This window comes from Erythrolamprus reginae, chromosome 8, assembly GCF_031021105.1.
Source record: "Erythrolamprus reginae isolate rEryReg1 chromosome 8, rEryReg1.hap1, whole genome shotgun sequence".
NCBI lineage: Eukaryota > Metazoa > Chordata > Lepidosauria > Squamata > Dipsadidae > Erythrolamprus > Erythrolamprus reginae.
This window is the reverse complement of record NC_091957.1, coordinates 53591969-53612766: the sequence shown is the minus strand read 5'-3', so window position 1 is coordinate 53612766 and position 20798 is coordinate 53591969. Positions and strand designations below refer to the sequence as shown.

The 20798-nt window shown below is 42.5% G+C and overlaps 1 protein-coding gene across 1 annotated transcript in view; it reads right to left on the bottom strand.

Moving 5' to 3' along the window:
- Positions 1-20798, bottom strand: part of IL1RAPL2 (interleukin 1 receptor accessory protein like 2) — a 336211-nt gene that overhangs the window by 72208 nt on the left and 243205 nt on the right. Inside the window, exon 5 of the mRNA XM_070759926.1 lies at positions 14184-14258. Within this exon, the coding sequence (XP_070616027.1) occupies positions 14184-14258 (75 nt within the window). The remainder of the gene's footprint in view (positions 1-14183; positions 14259-20798) is intronic.

The window sequence follows — 20798 nt, the reverse complement described above, 5'->3', positions numbered from 1 at the left end:
CAGGTAGAGTGCAGTGCTGCAGGTCACTAAAGCTGACTGCTAGATCTGCAGGTCAGCGGTTCAAATCTCATCACCGGCTCAAGGTTGACTCAAGCCTTCCATCCTTCCAAGGTGGGTCAAATGAGGACCCGGATTGTGGGGGCCATAGGCTGGCTCTGTTAAAAAGGGCTATTGCTAACATGTTGTAAGCCGCCCTGAGTCTAAGAAGGGCGGCATAAAATAATAATGATAATAATGATGATAATAATGATAATAATGATGATAATGATGATAATGATGATGATGATGATAATGGTGATAATGGTGATAATGGTGATAATGGTGATAATAATGATAATAATAATGATATTGATATTGATACTGATATTGATATTAATAATATTAATGTTAATGTTAATAATAATGTTAATGTTAATGTTAATGATAATAATAATTATTATTATTATTATTTAGATTTGTATGCCACCCCTCAGGGCGGCTCACAACAAGAATAGTAACAATATAGCAATGTAACAAATCTAATATTTAAAAAATATCTAAAAACCCCATCATTAAAACCATACAACACAAAGCATACCATACATAAACTATATAAGCCTCCCCCATGCCTGGAGATACAGCAATTTACGAAAGACAAGGAGGGTGGAGGCAGTTCTGATCTCGGGGGGAGTTGGTTCCAGAGGGCCGGGGCCGCCACAGAGAAGGCTCTTCCCCTGGGGCCCACCAGATGACATTGTTTAGTCAACGGGACCCGGAGAAGGCCAACTCTGTGAGACCTTATCGGCCACTAGGATTCGTGCGTCAGAAGATGGTTCTGGAGGTAAAAAAATCGAATGAATGAATGAATGAATGAATGAATGAATGAATGAATGAATGAATTCATACATACATACATACATACATACATACATACATACATACATACATACATACATACATACTCAAATCTGCTCTTCAAAGATAACAGAATTCCTTCCCAGCTAGAATCTGTTCTTATAAAAAATCCAATTTCACCAAGAACGCATAGGTGTGATCCTACCTTCAATTTCCTACCAGGCAAAAAAATAAATGCAAGAGGTGAAGAGGTGTTTTGTTGGAGAGCCAGACCTATTGAGTGGCATAACAAAAGAAAACAGAATGTTTTGTGTAAGTTGGGAGCTTTCTAATGAAACAGTGGAAGTCACACACGCTCTCCAAATAGCTTGGTTGCGTTGAAAAAGGGAGCATCCATTTCCAGCTGGGTCACATATTGGTTTGAGTCAGGATTCTAAATTAAGTTTCCCCCAATCAACCTAAGTGTGGCAAAACTGGCGATTTCAATCAAAGCTAGTGGTGGCAAGGAATTAAAAAAAGAAAAACCAACTCAGCTGTTTCCTTTCTTCATCTTCGATCTCATCAGCTTCCATTATGGTCTCCGAAAATGTCGGATTTGGGTTTTGTTTTTGTTTTTAAATAAGTTTTTCAAAATAGCTGCATTTGCATGGCAGGCGTACTTCCAGTTCAATGAACTCTGGCTTATTCAATTAACCCAGTTTCCCAAGTTCATGCGGCTTTTGTTGTTGTTGTTATTGGCGATGGTTGTGCCCTCGAGACAGTGTTGACTCCTGACAACAGCCTGCAAAAATCCCTACGTAAGTTTTCTTGGCAAGATTTCAGAAAGGAGTTCTCATTGCTTGGTTCTTAGGGTTGAGATGTTTGATGGGCCCAAGGTCACCCAATTGGCTTTCATACCTAAAGAAGGACTAGAATTCATCATCTCCCGGTGACTGGCCCAAAGTCAGCCAGTTGCCTTTCATGGCTAAGGCAGAACTAGAATTCACTGTTTCCTGTTTTGGCCCAAAGTCACCCAGTCAGATTTCATGGCTAAGAAACATGGAAACATAGAATATTGACGGAAGAAAAGACCTCATGGTCCATCTAGTCTGCCCTTATACTGTTTCCTGTACAGTGGTATCTCTACCTAAGAATGCCTCTACTTACGAAGTTTGCTAGATAAGAACCGGGTGTTCAAGATTTTTTTGCCTCTTCTCAAGAACCATTTTCCACTTACAAACCAGAGCCTCCGAAATGGTAACTGGAAAACGCAGGGAGAAGCTTCCGTGGGGCCTCTCTAGGAATCTCCTGGAAGGAAACAGGGCCGGAAAAGGTGGGGAGAAGCCTCCGTGGGGCCTCTCTAAGAATTTCCTGGGAGGAAACAGGGCAGGAAAAGATGGGGAGAAGCCTCCATGGGGCCACTCTAGGAATCTCCTGGGAGGAAACAGGGCCGGAAAAGGCGGGGAGAAGCCTCCGTGGGGCTTCTCTAGGAATCTCCTGGGAGGAAACAGGGCCAGAAAAAGCAGAGAGAAGCCACCGTGGGGCCTCTCTAGGAATCTCCTGGGAGGAAACCACCCTCCCTGTGGTTTCCCCAATCTCACACATTATTTGCTTTTACATTGATTCCTATGGGAAAAATTGCTTCTTCTTACAAACGTTTCTACTTAAGAACCTGGTCACGGAATGAATTAAGTTCATAAGTAGAGGTACCACTGTATTTTATCTTAGGGTAGATATAGGTTTATCCCAGGCAAGTTTAAATTCAGTTACTGTGTATTTACCAAAACCACGTCTGCTGGAAGTTTGTTCCAAGCATCTACTACTCTTTCGGTAAAATAATATTTTCTCATGTCGCTTTTGATCTTTTCTCCAACTAACTTCAAATTGTCCTCCCCTTGTTCTTGTGTTCACTTTCCTATTAAAAACACTTCCCTCCCGAACATTATTTAACCCTTTAACCTTTTTTAATGTTTTGGCGAGACTAGAATTCAGTGTCTCCTGGTGATTGGCCCAAAGTCACCCAGCTGGCTTCCATGCCTAAAACAGGACTAGAATTCACCGTCTCCTGGTGATTGGCTCAAAGGACTTTCATAGCTAAGGCCAAACTAGAACTCTAAATCTCCCAGTTTCTAGTCTGAGGCTTTAACCACAACACCAAACAGGCTCTCTATTCATGTGGGTCTTAAAATAAGCACGTTAACCCAATTAGTGCAGCACGGCAACAAACTAGGTTAAAACGTGAGCTGTGACTGTTATGCAAATTCAACCTAATTTAAACTCAAGCATCCAGCCAGACTACGGTGCCTGGATCGGGGTTTCACAGCAACATTATTTGCACAACTTCAGAATGAAGAAACTCACTCGCACGGCTTTAAATAGAATAGGCAAGATTTATTTGTTTTGAAGCAAAAATAGGATTTCTTACACCACAAACATCGTTTGCGGCGCAGTCGGAGTAACAGTCGGACACAAGGAATGGGTATAAATAGGGTTACTTTTATTAAAACCAACTTGAATTAACTATTTAACCAAATAAGCCCACGTGACCTGCAGTGGTGCATAAATCAAATGGGGGCGGAGTTAACTTTCCAACCAAACTCAACTGAGCAACTTCTAGGGGGAAAGCTCCAAGCCTGGGTGCAGGGTCATGGTAAAATTACACCTGCCCCCTGCCCCTTGCCACGCCCCCACGGCGTGTGGGATGGCTCGCCACTGGTCTCTGATAATCTCCATGCGGCGAGCCACAGGAGGGACCTCCCTCACCGAACCCAGGCCGGTCGAGCCCTGTAATCCGAGAAGGAGATCCCCCCACACCTCAGTAGAGGTGCCCCTAAAGGAGATCACACAGTTGCTTACGCCCATTTCCGCCCCCTATCGGCCGTCCCCCCCCCAGTGACCTTGAGGGGGGGGCACTAGTCGGTGAGTCCACCCCCTAACCACACTCCCACGCACAGAGTGGAGCAGGCGAAAAAACAACCACAGCTCGGCCAATTTACTGTGGCTGCAAAAAATTCCTACTCGGCCCCACCAAGGGCGACCCATCATATGCACCCTGTAACAGAGGGAGGGTGGGCGGGTGTCTCACAATGCCGGGCGAGAGAAACTGCGCCACGAGGCAGCCCTTTATAGGGCTGCCTCACTCTCGCCCGGCCAATGTGTGCCCAGCGCACACCAACAACGTCACTGCGGCCCCCGGGGATGACGTGGGGCCGCCGGCTCCGCCTCCAACATGGCGGCCTCCTTCCCCCGGCCACGCCGCAACTCCGCGCCGGCTGGTAAGGTCGCCAGCGGTTATCTGCCAGTTGAAGCCTTTTGCAGATAAATACGTTGGCCTTTTTGAGTGGCAGTCGGGGTTTGAGCTCCTCACTGAAGCCAAGATCATGACTACTGTAATGCTCTCTACATGGGGCTACCTTTAAAAAGGTTTTGGAAACTTCAGGTCGTGCAGAATACAGCTGCGAGAGCAATCATGGGCTGTCCCAAATATGCCCATGTTACACTAAACAATGTCGCTTGGCGGGACCCAGGGGAAGAGCCTTCTCTGTGGCGGCCCCGGCCCTCTGGAACCAACTCCCCCCAGAGATTAGAATTGCCCCCACCCTCCTTGCCTTTCGTAAGCTTCTTAAAACCCACCTCTGCCGCCAGGCATGGGGGAATTGAGATACTCTTTCCCCCTAGGCCTTCACAATTTTATGCATGGTATGTCTGTACGTATGTTGGTTTTACAATAGGGGTTTTTAACTGTTTATATTGGATTGTCATGTGCTGTTTACTATTGTTGTTAGCCGCCCCGAGTCTACGGAGAGGGGCGGCATACAAATCCAATCCAATCCAATCAATCAATCAAGACCGAAGGGAGTTTAAACTTCATTAAAAGCTTGGTTTCTCTGCTTTTATTTCCCCCCACCCCCTGCAAACAAATAAATGACTTTCGATTATTCCCACCCCCCCCTAGATTTTTGCAAAGCAGTTATACAAACAAACAAATGAGGGGGGGAAATAAATAAATAAAAAGCACAGCCAACGTTTGCGCGAATTATGAAAATGTACGTAGAAAAGTGCAAGGGTAGCGAAAGAGAAACGTGCGCAACATTTTTTAGGAGACGTGCGCAACATTTTTTTTTAAAATATGTTAGGGAAATGATGTGGCAAGGCTGCATAGCAATTTCGATGCGGTTCTTTTGTGGCTTTTTCAATCGATGTGTAAATAAGACCGGGCGAATCCAAGATGAGGAATTTAGAGAAACAAGAGAAACAACCCAAATGGGCAGATGTTGCTCGGGCTTTAATTAATATTCATAGTGCTGTCACAACTGCCGTTCTATTTACACAGCCCTCACATTTCATCGCAAAATAATAAAAATACACACACATGGGAGGGGGGGGGGGAGAAAATCATATAATAGAACCCATAAAATGGAATATCAGGATAAAGACAGGCTGGAGTGCTTTGTGGGGGGCAGTTTGACCTAGCGGTCAAGGTGCTGATCTATAAAGCTGGGTGTCGGTGAGTTCTAGACCCACCTTAGGCATGAAAGCAGCCAAATCATGTTGAGCCAATTACTAGGTGATGATGAGTTCTGGTTCCACATTGGATATAAATTTGGCTGGGTGATTTTAGGGCCGATTACTAGGTGATTATGAATTCTAGTTCCACCTTGGATATAAATCTGGTTGGGTGATTTTAGTGCCGATTACTAGGTGATGGCGAGTTCTAGTCCCATCCTGGTTATAAATCTGGCTGGGTGATTTTAGGACTGGCTACTAGGTGATGATGAGTTCTAGTTCCACATTGGATATAAATCTGGCTGGGTGATTTTAGGACTGGCTACTAGGTGATTATGAATTCTAGTTCCACCTTGGATATAAATCTGGCTGGGTGATTTTAGGGCCGATTACTAGGTGATGACGAGTTCTAGTCCCATTCTGGATATAAATCTGGCTGGGTGATTTTAGGACTGGCTACTAGGTGATGATGAGTTCTAGTTCCACATTGGATATAAATTTGGCTGGGTGATTTTAGGGCCGATTACTAGGTGATGACGAGTTCTAGTCCCATCCTGGATATAAATCTGGCTGGGTGATTTTAGGACTGGCTACTAGGTGATGAAGAGTTCTAGTTCCACATTGGATATAAATTTGGCTGGATGATTTTAGGGCCGATTACTAGGTGATGATGAGCTCTAGTTCCACATTGGATATCAATTTTGCTGGGTGATTTTAGGACCGATTACTAGGTGATTATGAATTCTGGTCTTGCCTGAATTTTCAGCCTCTTTTAGGGAGGAAAAAAGTGCGCTTTATACTCCGGAAAATACAGTAATTACACAACAACACAAGTCAGGCTTGTGTAGCAAGGGATACGTGCTGGTAGATTTGTACCTCGGGCATTGCCAATCTTCTTGAGGGTTTCATCCGGTAAACTGGACGTTTTCTATCCGAGAGGAAAAATCGACACGTTTTTCTTTTCTTGCTTTCTCTCCGCAAACATGGTTATTGCACGAAAACAGGAAGCTTGATAAACAACCAAGCAGGTAATCAATTAAAGGATGGAGGCTTTCACCTTACTTTAAACAGCATCGTGGAAGGACAGGCGCTGAAGCAGCTAATATACGCCGGTCTAAGTCACCTAGTGAATTTAAGAAGCTCAGTTAAAATGCAAGGGGATTCCTAAAAGCCTGGCATGCAGGCAAATCAGTCATCGACAGATGTCGGTGGAGATTCTTAGCCCTCCAGGGTTAGAGTTGTTCCCAAAAAGCAGGGGTGAAATGTTCATGCATGCCTATCGGTCATAGAAACCTAGAAGATTGACGGCAGAAAAAGACCTCATGGTCCATCTAATCTGCCCTTATACTATTTCCTGCATTTTATCTTAGGATGGATCTATATTCATCCCAGGCATGTTTACATTCAGTTACTGTGGATTTACCAACCACGTCTGCTGGAAGTTTGTTCCAAGCATCTACTACTCTTTCAGTCAAATAATATTTTTTTCACATTGCTTCTGATCTTTCCCCCAACTAACCTCAGATTGTGCCCCCATGTTCTTGTGTTCACTTTCCTATTAAATTTGAGACAAATGGCAGTCCAATAGCGGCTCAAAACAGTGATAAACAATGTGATAAATCCAACACTTAAAAACATCTAAAAACCCGCATCATTAAAACCATACAACTCAGTCATATAAACTATATTATCCCGGGGATACCTCAATTACCCCATGCCTAGCGACATAGGTGGGTCTTCAGTAACTTACGAAAGGCAAGGAGGATGGGGGCAGTTCTAATCTGCGGGGGGCAAGGAGGATGGGGGCAGTTGTAATCAGAGGGCCGGGGCCACAACAGAGAAGGCTCTTCCCCTGGGGCCCGCATGCATAGCAAGTGAAATTTCATGTGAAGATGCTTGTACGAGTGAGATTTCGGCAACTTTCGCCAATAAGTGGTCCCTGTACATAAGAACTTAATTTGTTCCGTGACCAGATTCTTAAGTAGAAAAGTTTGTAAGTAGAAGCCATTTTTCCCAATGGGAATCAATGTAAAAGCAAATAATGCGTGCAAACCCATTAGGAAAGAAATAAAAGCTCGGAATTTGGGTGGGAAGAGGAGGAGGAAGAAGAGGAGGAGGAGGACAGTCGCTGCCGAAGGAAGAAGGTGAGGTGAGGGGAATCAAACAAGTCCCAAACTTTAAGGCGAGGAGGAGCACGCACCTCCCATACACCCGGCACGAGGCTGCCTCCCATACACTGTGGCAGAGAGAGAAACCCAGGGGGAATGGCTGGAAACTGGCCGGGCCTTCGTGCCGCTCTCAAATTAACTGGGAAATTTTTCCAGGCTCGGGTTCTTAAGTAGAAAATGTTTCTTAAGAAGAGGCAAAAAATCTTGAGCACCTGGTTCTTATCTAGAAAAGGTCTTAAGTCGAGGCGTTCTTAGGTAGAGGTACAACTTATTATTATTATTTATTAGATTTGTACGGCGCCCCTCTCCGTAGATTCGGGGCGGCTCACAACACAATAAAAACAGTTCATAACAAATCTAATAATTTACAATTTAAAATATATTTAAAAACCCCATTATTAAGCAAACATACATACAAACATACCATGCATAAATTGTGTAGGCCCGGGGGAGATATCTCAGTTCCCCCATGCCTGACGACAAAGGTGGGTTTTAAGGAGCTTATGAAAGGCAAGGAGGGTAAGGGCAGTTCTAATCTCTGGGGGGAGCTGGTTCCAGAGAGTCGGGGCCGCCACAGAGAAGGCTCTTCCCCTGGGGCCCGCCAACCGACATTGTTTAGTTGACGGGACCCAGAGAAGGCCCACTCTGTGGGACCTAATCGGTCGCTGGGATTCGTGTGGCAGAAGGCCTTAAGGCACACCGAAAGCACCAGAACAATTACGCCGGCCTTAGCCAAGCGACAATTGTTCAAAATTAAGCGTGGGAAGATCTGATCTCATCAGCCACAAGAGAGAAGCGGCTAAGGCTGAAAGGCCCTATGGAAACATCGCCTTTCCGTATTAAATATCAATTCCCAAAGAAATAGGCATTCGAGTCGCTGGCAAGACAGACAAAGAGTTATTTTACCGAAATTGCTGAGACGCATCGAGAGGTGGGTGAAGTCACTCTTCCCTCCCTTCATGTCCAATTTGCAAAGAGGAGGGAGGTTGAAACTTACTGCATAAATTACCTGCGGTTAATTAATTATTCACCCAGCTCCAGCCGTTGTCTCTGGATCACTGAACTATAATTTGTAGCTTAATCATGGATGGCTATAATATATGTAAATTCTGGAACCATAAACTATTCAGCTTGGGCAACGGAGGATGGAAAAAAACGCTCCGAATTAGCAGAGAATGAGAGGAAGCCGGAGCGTCAATGCCTGCCGTTCGATTTGCGAAGAACCTAATTGGGCTCCCTTGCAGTAAACCATTAGCTGGGAGTGCCACCGAAGTTAAATGGATATTTATTGGAAGAGCGCCCATCAGAATGCCAGGCGTTATTAAAAATCTTAGGGTACAAGCAACAAGTCGCAGTCATACAGTCCTAAGTGGAAGGAAAAGGATGATAGGAGACTGGACACTATAAAAAAGAAGTTGAGAGTCTAGAACGGTGGTTCTCAACCTGGGGGTCAAGGTATTAGAGAAGGAAAAACAACGGAAAAAAAAACTATTCAAAGTTTGTATATGAATAGGTTTTTTAAATTGTCCTTCCTTCTCTAGGGAAAAACTGCTTTAATCATTTTAATCATTATCTAGACCTGAACTTTTATAGCAATTAAAGAAAATTGAACTACTTGCCTAATCTGTTATTCTACTGAACCTTGTGGGTGCAGTACAAAAGCTTAAAATGTGACTATGGTCCTCAACATAAAATGCTGTCTGTCATTTGTCCTTTTGGGGGCAAATAATAATGTGACTTAATCAACTGAAAAAGAGTCCAAGCACCGATTTGAAAACTTATCTTGGTCGGCAAGCCACTTCCACCCAGTCACATGACCTTTAAGCCACCTGCCCGGGTCACATGATTGTCAAACTACTCCCACCTAATCACATGGTCGGCAAGCCACTCCTACCCGGTCACATGACCATCAAGACACACCCACACAACAAGCCACGCCCACAGTGCGGTAGTATAAATTTTTGCAGCCCTTCGCTGCTGTGAATCCATTTCAAAAGCTTGGTTTTTGTATTTAAGTTTTCTTTTTCCTAACGAAGGATGAGAACGGACTGATAATCTACCTGGTTTTTAATTTTCAATTTCTCCCTCTGGTAAACCGCAAAGCTGTTTATTTTTATGTATCCTTCTCCCCCTCCCAGCCACGTATCCAATAAATCCTATCCAAATTCAGAACTGGCAAAATATACTCAAACGGCAACCTTCGGCGTGATAATGCTCCCTGACTAATATCCTATCCTCGTTTCTGAGGGTTTTTCGAGAGTGAAATTTCGAAGTGTTCCAAAGCACTCGGGAAGGGAAACATGAAAAATATGTGGCACGGCTCGCAACAGGAAAATTTTTCATCCGAGTTTTTTGGTTTTGTTTTCTTCCACACTCTTTGTAATTAGATTAACTGTCAAGAGTTGCTGATAGTTTCCAGAGGCTTAGACATATTGTCTTGCTTATAAACACGGACAGGGGTTGAGATTTTCCTAGAATCACAAATCCAGACTGTGTTCAATACTGCAACGGCTAAAACAAACAGAAGGGGGAAAATAAACCATGTTAGAAGCATAGAAGACTGACGGCAGAAAAAGACCTCATGGTCCATCTAGTCTGCCCTTATACTATTTCCTGTATTTTATCTTACAATGGATATATGTTTATCCCAGGCATGTTTAAATTCAGTGACTGTGGATTTACCAACCACGCCTGCTGGAAGTTTGTTCCAAGCATCTAGTACTCTTTCAGTGAAATAATATTTTCTCACGTTGCTTTTGATCTTTCCCCCAACTAACTTCAGCACAACATCTCACAGCTTGAGTCCAGAATTCATCCAGGAATCTATCTGCCAATCCAGACGAAAAGTGGGTTTCAGCAGGTCCTGACCAGTTTTGGAGAACCAGTACCAGAAAGTTTGAGCAGAGAACTGGTAAATACCACCTCTGACTGGCCCCAATCTCATCTATTCTCTGCCTACCGAGTCCCAGCTGATCGGGAGGAAATGAGGATTTTGCAGTATTCTTCCCTTGAAGGTGGCAGGGAATGGAGATTTTGCAGTATCCTTCCCCTGGAGTAGGGAGGAAATGGAGAGTTTATAGTATCCTTCCCCTGGAGTAGGGAGGGAATGGAGATTTTGCAGTATCCTTCCCCTGGAGTAGGAGGGAAATGGAGATTTTGCAGTATCTTTACCCTGGAGTCGGGGGGGCAATGGAGACTTTGCAGTATCCTTCCCCTGGAGTAGGGAGGGAATGGAGATTTTGCAGTATCCTTCCCCTGGAGTAGGGAGGGAATGGAGATTTTGCAGTATCCTTCCCCTGGAGTAGGGAGGAAATGGAGAGTTTATAGTATCCTTCCCCTGGAGTAGGGAGGGAATGGAGATTTTGCAGTATCCTTCCCCCTGGAGTAGAGAGGGAATGGAGATTTTGCATTATCCTTCCCCTGGAGTAGGGAGGGAATGGAGATTTTGCAGTATCCTTCCCCCTGGAGTAGGGAGGAAATGGAGATTTTGCAGTATCCTTACCTTGGAGTAGGGAGGGAATGGAGATTTTGCAGTATCCTTCCCCTGGAGTAGACAGGGAATGGAGATTTTGCAGTATCCTTCCCCTGGAGTAGAGGGGAAATGGAGATTTTGCAGTATCCTTCCCCTGGAGTAGGGAGGAAATGGAGATTTTGCAGTATCCTTCCCCTGGAGTAGAGGGGAAATGGAGTAGAGGGGAAATTGAGATTTTGCAGTATCCTTCCCCTGGAGTAGAGGGGAAATGGAGATTTTGCAGTATCCTTCCCCTGGAGTAGGGAGGGAATGGAGATTTTGCAGTATGTTTCCCCTGGTGTAGAGAGGGGATGGAGATTTTGCAGTATCCTTCCCCTGGAGTAGAGAGGGAATGGAGATTTTGCAGTATCCTTCCCCTGGAGTAGAGAGGGAATGGAGATTTTGCAGTATCCTTCCCATGGAGTAGGGAGGGAATGGAGATTTTGCAGTATCCTTCCCCCTGGAGTAGAGAGGGAATGGAGATTTTGCATTATCCTTCCCCTGGAGTAGGGAGGGAATGGAGATTTTGCAGTATCCTTCCCCCTGGAGTAGGGAGGAAATGGAGATTTTGCAGTATCCTTACCTTGGAGTAGGGAGGGAATGGAGATTTTGCAGTATCCTTCCCCTGGAGTAGACAGGGAATGGAGATTTTGCAGTATCCTTCCCCTGGAGTAGAGGGGAAATGGAGATTTTGCAGTATCCTTCCCCTGGAGTAGAGGGGAAATGGAGTAGAGGGGAAATTGAGATTTTGCAGTATCCTTCCCCTGGAGTAGAGGGGAAATGGAGATTTTGCAGTATCCTTCCCCTGGAGTAGGGAGGGAATGGAGATTTTGCAGTATGTTTCCCCTGGTGTAGAGAGGGGATGGAGATTTTGCAGTATCCTTCCCCTGGAGTAGAGAGGGAATGGAGATTTTGCAGTATCCTTCCCCTGGAGTAGAGAGGGAATGGAGATTTTGCAGTATCCTTCCCCTGGAGTAGAGAGGGGATGGAGATTTTGCAGTATCCTTCCCCTGGAGTAGGGAGGGAAATGGAGATTTTGCAGTATCCTTCCCCTGGAGTAGAGAGGGAATGGAGATTTTGCAGTATCCTTCCCATGGAGTAGAGAGGGAATGGAGATTTTGCAGTATCCTTCCCCTGGAGTAGGGAGGAAATGGAGAGTTTGTAGTACTGTATCCTTCACCTGTGACGCCCAGCAAGCCACGGCACTCCTACCAATCCACCGCCACAGAACCAGTAGTAAAATATTTTGACTCCCACCATTGATCCAAACTGCATGCCTTACTTATGTAGGGCTGAAACCTGTTCGTGATTCTTTATCTTCTTGGGGTGAACGTTATTTTCAATCTCATCAAAACCCTCGAAAATTGATATAATTTATCAGAGCGGCTTCCTGCCATCTCTTTTGCAAGTTCTAACCCTGCTAAATATTCGAAAGTTTAAAAAAAAAACAACCAAGTAGAAAAATAAGAATAAATTCTTGTCTTTGTCTAATAGGATTGTTTTCATCTTTGTCAACTTGTAACTGAAAACGAAATTGTGCTTCTTTGCATCCAAGCTTGAAGCCTGAAATTAGGTTATAGTGGCGCATGGATTGATAGAAGAGCTTAGCGGTATATTTATTCTACATATATATCAGGAGGCAGTTCATTTGTGATCTATGGAAACCGACTTTGTTTACAACAAAATGAGAGTTATTTAGAAGAAGAAGAATCAGAATACAGCTGGAAGGGACCTTAAAACACGTGAAATATTTTCTTAAAATACACTTAAAACGCAAGTTGCAAGCATAGGTTAAAAAGAGTGCAAGCTAGAAATGGATAGATTAACACTTAAAATTAAGGAGAAAGAAGAAGAAACTGGATATTTTTTAACATGGGATTTGTTTTACCAACGGCTAACTTATAGAAACAGAAAGACATTTAAAAGCATAAGGAAATGATTAATTATATAATGAAAGTTTACTAAGATGGATAAGCAAACACTATTATTGTTGTTGTGGTGGTTGTTGTTGTTGTTGTTATTATTATTATTATTATTATTAAGAAGAAGAATCAGAATACAGCTGGAAGGGACCTTAAAACACATGAAATATTTTCTTAAAATACACTTTAAACGCAAGTTGCAAGCATAGATTAAAAACAGTACACACTAGAAATGGATAGATGAATACTTGAAATTAAGGAGAAAGAAGAAAAAACTGGATTTTTTTAAAACATGGGATTTGTTTTACCAATGGCTAACTAATAGAAACAGAAGTTAGACATTTAAAAGCACAAGGAAATGATTAATTATATAATAAAAATTTACTTAAATGGATAAGCAAACACTATTACTATTATTATCATTATTATTATTACTTACTATTACTATTACTATTACTATTACTATTGCTATTGCTATTGCTATTACTACTACTACTACTACTACTACTACTACTACTACTACTACTAATTTATTGGATTCGTATGCCGCCCCTCTCCGTAGACTCGGAGCGGCTAACAACAATGATAAAAACAGCATGTGACAATCCAATAATAAAACAGTTAAAAACCCTTATTTATAAAAACCAAACATACACACAAACATACCATGCATAACTTGTAATGGCCTAGGGGGAAGGATTACTATTACTATTACTATTAATTTATTAGTATTATTTCTGTCCCTGTCCTACTATCCTCTTTTATCATTACTTTTCACTTATGTTTATACAAAGTACTACGATCTTATACATGTTTGACAAATTAAATAAATGAATGAATGAATGAATACATAAATAAATAAATATGCATTCGTGCGCGTGCACACACACATATGTGAAAATTGTAGAGAATTTTTTAAAAAAAATTTTTTTTAAAAAATAAATACAATCCCAATCTCTTCCACTACATTGAATTTTTATCAACATTTCTTGCATGTAACCTGAGAAGCCGTGGTTTCATTGCAGCGCTTCAAGAGTTAACGCATTGATTTTTGCATCCATTCACTGTGTCCTTGGCTGAACCTCAGGCACTTTGCTCCATTCTCCAATCCTATGCGAATCCCCTCCTGGTGACCCTTGTTGGAAGGAGCCCTCTGCCCCGTTGCGGGGGAGAAAGCCACATATTGATTTGCGTGTCGCAATATCAGTCACGGCTTTTCTCTCGGCTGCATGTCAATCAACCGCCTCTCTGGAAGGAACTTACCCAACTGGACTTCAAGAAGACTGGTCTGATTCTCTACCGGGTACAACGGCTGAGGTGGTCTGTTGGTAACTAAAGCTAGAAGAGGGGGAAAAAGAGAAACAGAGAAAAGAATGGGGAAAATTAAAAGCATAATCTGGTTCTGGAGATGATGAGAGTTCTGCAAAGGTTTGGATCTGCAGACAAGGAGAGCCACACCTATGTTTTGAAAATAACAATTGGTAGATTTGGAACTACACTGCTCAAAAAAATAAAGGGAGCACTTAAACAACACAATTAGTGATGGGCGAACTGAACTCGCACAATTCGGGTCCGTACCGAATTTTGCAGTGTTCGGTATGCCGAACACGAACACAATTTTTTTTGAAACTTCGGGCAAAGTTCGGGGTTGTGTTTGGAGTTCAGAGCTTTGACGTCACCGGCAGGTTGCTAAGGACGCCAAGGTGATCACTTCCTGGATTCCATGGAATGCAGGAAGTGATCACCTTGGCATCCTTAGCAACCTGCCGGTATACATGACATCAAAGCTCTGCCCCCAGAATCTCTTCATGGGATTCCCCGTTTGGGTTTGGGTTCGGCTGAATTTTGCCTAAAGTTTGTCCGAACTTGCCGAACCCGAACACAATTGAGTTCGCCCATCACTAAACACAATATAACTACAAGTAAATCAAACTTTTGTGAAATCAAACTGTCCACTTAGGAAGGAACACTGATTGACAATCAATTTCACCTGCTGTTGTGCACATTCCAATTTGTAAAGAAATATTATTATTCAATGATAATATTTCATTCATTCAAATCTAGGATTGTGTTATTTGAGTGTTCCCTTTATTTTTTTGAGCAGTATATATTGATAAAAACTCCCTTTTTTGTACTTGTAGCCCCTTAATTTGGGGGAGAGAGTGGCTGGATGGAGCTGAGACTTAACTGGCTGGTTGCCCTTCCTGACGCCATGTAGGGTTCAGAGCAAATCTTTTTTTTTCTTTGCACCCTGAAAGAGAAACGTCTGCTGCTACCTAGGATTGAACCCTCAACTTTCTGAGTGGAAGTAAGTGTCTTCACCACTAGGCCACTATGCTGCTCTTTAAGAATTATGTTGATGGTGGCACCAAAAGCCACAACAAGAATCATAAATATAAATAGATAAGAGGGAGAAAGAAAGAGAAAAAGAAACAGAAAGAAAGAGAGAGATGCAAAGAGAGAGAGAGAGAGAAAGGGAGAAAGAGAAAGAAAGAAAAAGAGAGAAAGAGAAAGAAAGAAAAAGAGAGAAAGAGAAAAAAAGAAAGAAAAAAATAAAAAAGAGAGAAAGAGAGAAAGAGAAAGAGAGAGGGAAAGAGAGAGAAAGACAGAGAAAGGAAAGGGAAAGGAAAAAGAGAAAGAAAGAGAAAGAGAAAAACAGAGAAAAAGAAAGAGAAAAGAGAAAGAAAAAGAAAAGAGAAAGACGGTGAAAAAAGAAAAAGAAAAAGGAAGAGAAAGAGAAAGAGAAAGAGAGAGGGAGTGAGAAAGATAAAGACAGAGAAAGAAAAAGAGATCAAGAGAAAGAGAAATAAAAAGAAAAACAGAGAAAGAAGAGAGAGAGAAAGAAAGAAAGAGAGAGAGAGAGAGAAGCAGAAAGAGAAAGGGAAAGAAAAATAAAGGGAGAAAGAAAAATAAAAAGAGAAAGAGAAAGAAAAGAGAAAGACGGTGGAAGAGAAAGAGAAAGAAAAAGGGAGAGAGAAAGAAAGAAAGGGAGAAATGTCCCCCACTGTAGCTTGTAAGGACTTCCCAAACCTCGCACTGCTCATCCACACCTTTTTATTCTAGCTATAAGGAGAAATCTATTTCGAAGAGCAGGGCAGCCTCACAGGCAGCTTCCCAACCGAAGATGAAACAACTGACCCCATGAAACTCCGGGGCCACCCATGCAATTAAATTACTTTTGAATTAGCTACGAATAGAAAGTTGCTGGCAGGTGGAGAGAAAAAAAAATCAATGTTTTTCACTAAAGCACTTGGAATGCCATTAGAAGGAAGAGGAAGGGCCTGCCAATCATCGCGTTATCTCTACTGAGAATTTTCCAAAGCCGCCCGCTGGATTCCTAACACAAGTCTTAAAGTCTAATTCACTTTAAATGGAGACCGATGATGGAAAGTGTACAGATCAATTGCAAAGGACTCACCGGCCCGATTTAAAAATCAGCCTCGATCAGACTGAAAGCTCAGGCCGTGCAGAGAACAAACGAAGAGCAAAGAATAAAAATGCTTCTCATTGGCAGAAAATAATCACCGTATTCTTCGTTCAGAGGGTAAGATGCACCTGATAATTTGGGTGCGTCTTATACTCTGAATGTAGCTTTTTTTTCTCCCCAGCCTTAACTAGCTGCTACCAATCTTCCCAGCTCTTACCTTGCAGGCTCTTTCGTCGTTACTCTCTACCAAGAATTTTTTCCAAGCTCTAAGTGTTTGCAGAGTTTTTTTTCATTGCTCTAACTTGAGCCAAATAACTTTCTTTCTAACCCTAACCAGGTGCTAACAATGTTCCCAGCTCTTACCAGCTTGCAAGCTCTTTCATTGTTACTCTCTGCGAAGAATGTTTTCCAAGCTCTAAGTCTTTGCATGGTTTTTTTCATTGCTCTAACTTGAGCCAAATAAGTTTCTTTCTAACCCTAACCAGGTGCTAACGATGTTCCCAGCTCTTACCAGCTTGCAAGCTCTTTCATTGTTACTCTCTGAGAAGAATGTTTTCCAAGCTCTAAGTCTTTGCAGAGTTTTTATCATTGCTCTAACTTAAACCAAATAAGTTTCTTTCTAACCCTAACCAGGTGCTAACGATGTTCCCAGCTCTTACCAGCTTGCAAGCTCTTTTATTGTTACTCTCTGCGAAGAATGTTTTCCAAGCTCTAAGTCTTTGCATGGTTTTTTTCATTGCTCTAACTTGAGCCAAATAAGTTTCTTTCTAGCCCTAACCAGGTGCTAACGATGTTCCCAGCTCTTACTGGCTTGCAAGCTCTTTCATTGTTACTCTCTGCAAAGAATGTTTTCCAAGCTCTAAGTCTTTGCAGGGTTTTTTTCATTGCTGTAAGTCTTTGCAGAGTTTTTTTTTCATTGCTCTAACTTAAACCAAATAAATTTCTTTCTAGTCCTAACCAGGTGCTAACGATGTTCCCAGCTCTTACTGGCTTGCAAGCTCTTTCATTGTTACTCTCTGCGAAGAATGTTTTCCAAGCTCTAAGTCTTTGCAGGGTTTTTTCCATTGCTCTACTTGCTCCAAATAAGTTTCTTTCCAGCCCTAACCAGGGGATAACGATGTTCCCAGCTCTTACTGGCTTGCAAGCTCTTTCATTGTTACGCTCTCTGAAGAATGTTTTCCAAGCCCTACGTCTTTGCAGGGTTTATTCCATTGCTCTACTTGCTCCGAATGTTTCTTTCCAGGTGCTAATGATGTCTCCAGCTCTTACTGGCTTGCAAACTCTTTCATTGTTACCATACTCTCTCTGAATAAAGTTTTTTTTAAGCCCTTAACCAGGGGATAAAATAATCTGCTAGCTAAGGACGGTAGCCAGATGAATATCTGGTCAGCAGGTTCTTTTCCCTATTTTCCTTCTATATTTAAAAAGTAATCTTATGATTCTTGATGAATATATTTTATATTTTTCTTTATATACACTGACAGCATATGCACCAAAGACAAATTCCTTGTGTGTCCAATCGCACGTGGCCAAAATAATAATAATAATAATTCTACTATTCTACTAATAGACATGGGATAATAATCTAATAAAAATAGTCCTGTTGACTAAGCAATGCAGGTTGGTGGGGCCGTGAGTACTACTATCTGTCGCGGCTGAATTGCATTGATTGGATAGGTATGTATGTTTGGTTGATTGGATTGCTGTGGGTTATTATAGGATTTTATTGCTTTTTAATATTTTAATGTGTTTAGCATTAGCCTTGACTTCTTTTATTGTTGTATTATATTATGTTTTTATATTGTAAGCCACCCTGAGTCCCACGGGATTAAGAAGATAGATAAAAAGATAGAAAGATAGAAGTCAAATAGATAGATAGTGTTGTGATTCCGTCTGAGGCCCCTCAGGGAACGGCTGATCCTCTGCCGACTTCCTGCTCAGAGGGGGAGGATGAGGAACAGGAGGTTCAGGCAGACGGGGAGGAGGAATCTCAGGCTGAGGGAGAGGGAGGACAGCCAGAGTCCCCCGAGTGGGAGCTCTCCCCAGCAAGCAGCCTGGATTCCTTAGATGAAAATGCACAAGCAATCATAGATCTCCGGCAGAGAAGAGCAACACAACGAAGGGGACAATTAGCCAGGTACTTTCAGCACTAAAGAGGCAACAGCTGGGTTTGGTTGTGGTGCTCTCTGGAAAGGCTGAAAAGGCAGACCCACCCTTCCTGGCTTGTGGAGTATTATCTTTGGGAGTCCTGGGACCTGGCTGTGATCTTTGGCGTCTTGGAATTCTGGTTTGTGACTTTGAATACTGAAACCTTGGGGGGAAAAGGTGTGGGTCTTATTCTCTACAGTGGTGGGTGTGCCAGCAAGAAGTCTGCTGTATTGTCTGGCCATCAGGACTCTGCTGTGAAGTCTCATAGCCTGCCTGTTGGGAAGAACAGGTTTTTCTCTGTGTTTATTTTTCAAACTATAAAGTGCTTTTGCTTTTACCAGCGTGTCTGGCTGCTTTTTCCAGTTGGTGTTGAAGTCTGGGGGCACCCAGACAGAACAGATAGATAGATAGATAGACAGACAGACAGACAGACAGACAGACAGATAGACAGACAGAGGATAGATAGATAGATAGATAGATAGATAGATAGATAGATAGATAGATAAATAGATAGACAGACAGACAGACAGAGGATAGATAGATAGATAGATAGATAGATAGATAGATAGATAGATAGATAGATAGATAGATAGATGATAGATAACAAAAAGGGGGGAACATTTAAATATATTAAAGGGTTAAATAAGGTCCAGGAGGGAAGTGTTTTTAATAGGAAAGTGAACACAAGAACAAGGGGACACAATCTGAAGTTAGTTGGGGGAAAGATCAGAAGGAACATGAGAAAATATTATTTTACTGAAAGAGTAGTAGATCCTTGGAACAAACTTCCAGCAGACGTGGTAGATAAATCCACAGTAACTGAATTTAAACATGCTTGGGATAAACATATATCTATCCTAAGATAAAATACAGAAAGTAGTATAAGGGCAGACTAGATGGACCGTGAGGTCTTTTTCTGCCGTCAGACTTCTATGTTTCTATGTTTCTATGTTTCTAGATAGATGATAGATAGATACCTAGATACTTAGATAGATAGATAGATAGATAGATAGATAGATAGATAGATAGATAGATAGATAAACAGATAGACAGACAGACACACAGACACACAGACAGAGGATAGATAGATAGATAGATAGATAGATAGATAGATAGATAGATGATAGATAGATAAATAGATAGACAGACAGACAGAGGATAGATAGATGATTGATAGATAGATAGATAAATAGATCGATAGATAGATAGATAGATAGATAGATAGATAGATAGATAGATAATACAATAAAATAAATGTACAATGAAAACCATCTCACTCCTAACTAGGCGCCAGTAAACTTCTACCAGTGAGGATTGTGCTACAATTCCCTTCCCCTTTGAAAACAGACATTTGCCAAACAAATTTTCCCCCTCCCTCCCTTTCTGAGGATAAGCAGCACACAGATATTTTCATTTTTCCTTTCGCCGATTTCCTTAATAAGAAAGCGAGAAGGAAACCGTGCGCATGCCTTTCCCCCCAACAGCAAAATTCATATGCCGTTATCGGAACAGCCGAGCGCGTTTGAGAAATTCAGAACGCGCCACTTCATAATAGATGTTTGCCTTCCTGCTTTGCAATCGGGAGCCTTTCTCAGTTGACTGGAGAGAGAGAGATAAAATAGCCTGACAGGTAAATACAAATATGAAACCAAGGAAGAACACAGCCCTGAGAGTACGTGTTATCGAACGCTGTAAATTCAGGATTTGAAGGGGGGGGTGTTTAAATCCAGGGGGGAACTGCAGCCAGTTCGGCCAGCTTCGGGCATACCAATAGTGGGGTTGCTGATTATTCGGAGAACTGGTAGCAGTATCAGGTCCCTCCCAGTAAGGATGAGGACACCACACAAGTAGCCTCCAACTTGGACGTCACCATTTTATTTTCTTAACCCTCTACGCATGCGGAAAGCGTTCTGCACAGGTGCAGAGGATGAAAAAACTGGTGTGACGGTGTTGTGGTTAGCTCTGGCCCTGCTCCTGCCCCAAGGACTGTGGTTGTGGGGGAGACATCCACATGCTGCAGGCCTGTTTTGCCCCCCTGGTGGAATCTGCTGATGAAGGCTCCTCTGACCAAGAAGACATGAGTGACAGGGAGGAGGAGAGTGGGGCAGACACACACACGTTTGAAAATTCAAAACAATGTTCTTTATAATGAAAATTCACTTAAACCAAGCCCTCTTTTGGTATAGCAAAGAGCACTGGTCTCCAAACAAACTGGTAATTTGTACAAGTCCCTTATCAGTTCTGAGATACTTAGCTTGCAGCTGTGAGGCAAGTCACAGTCCTTCTTCTTTCACAAAGTGAAA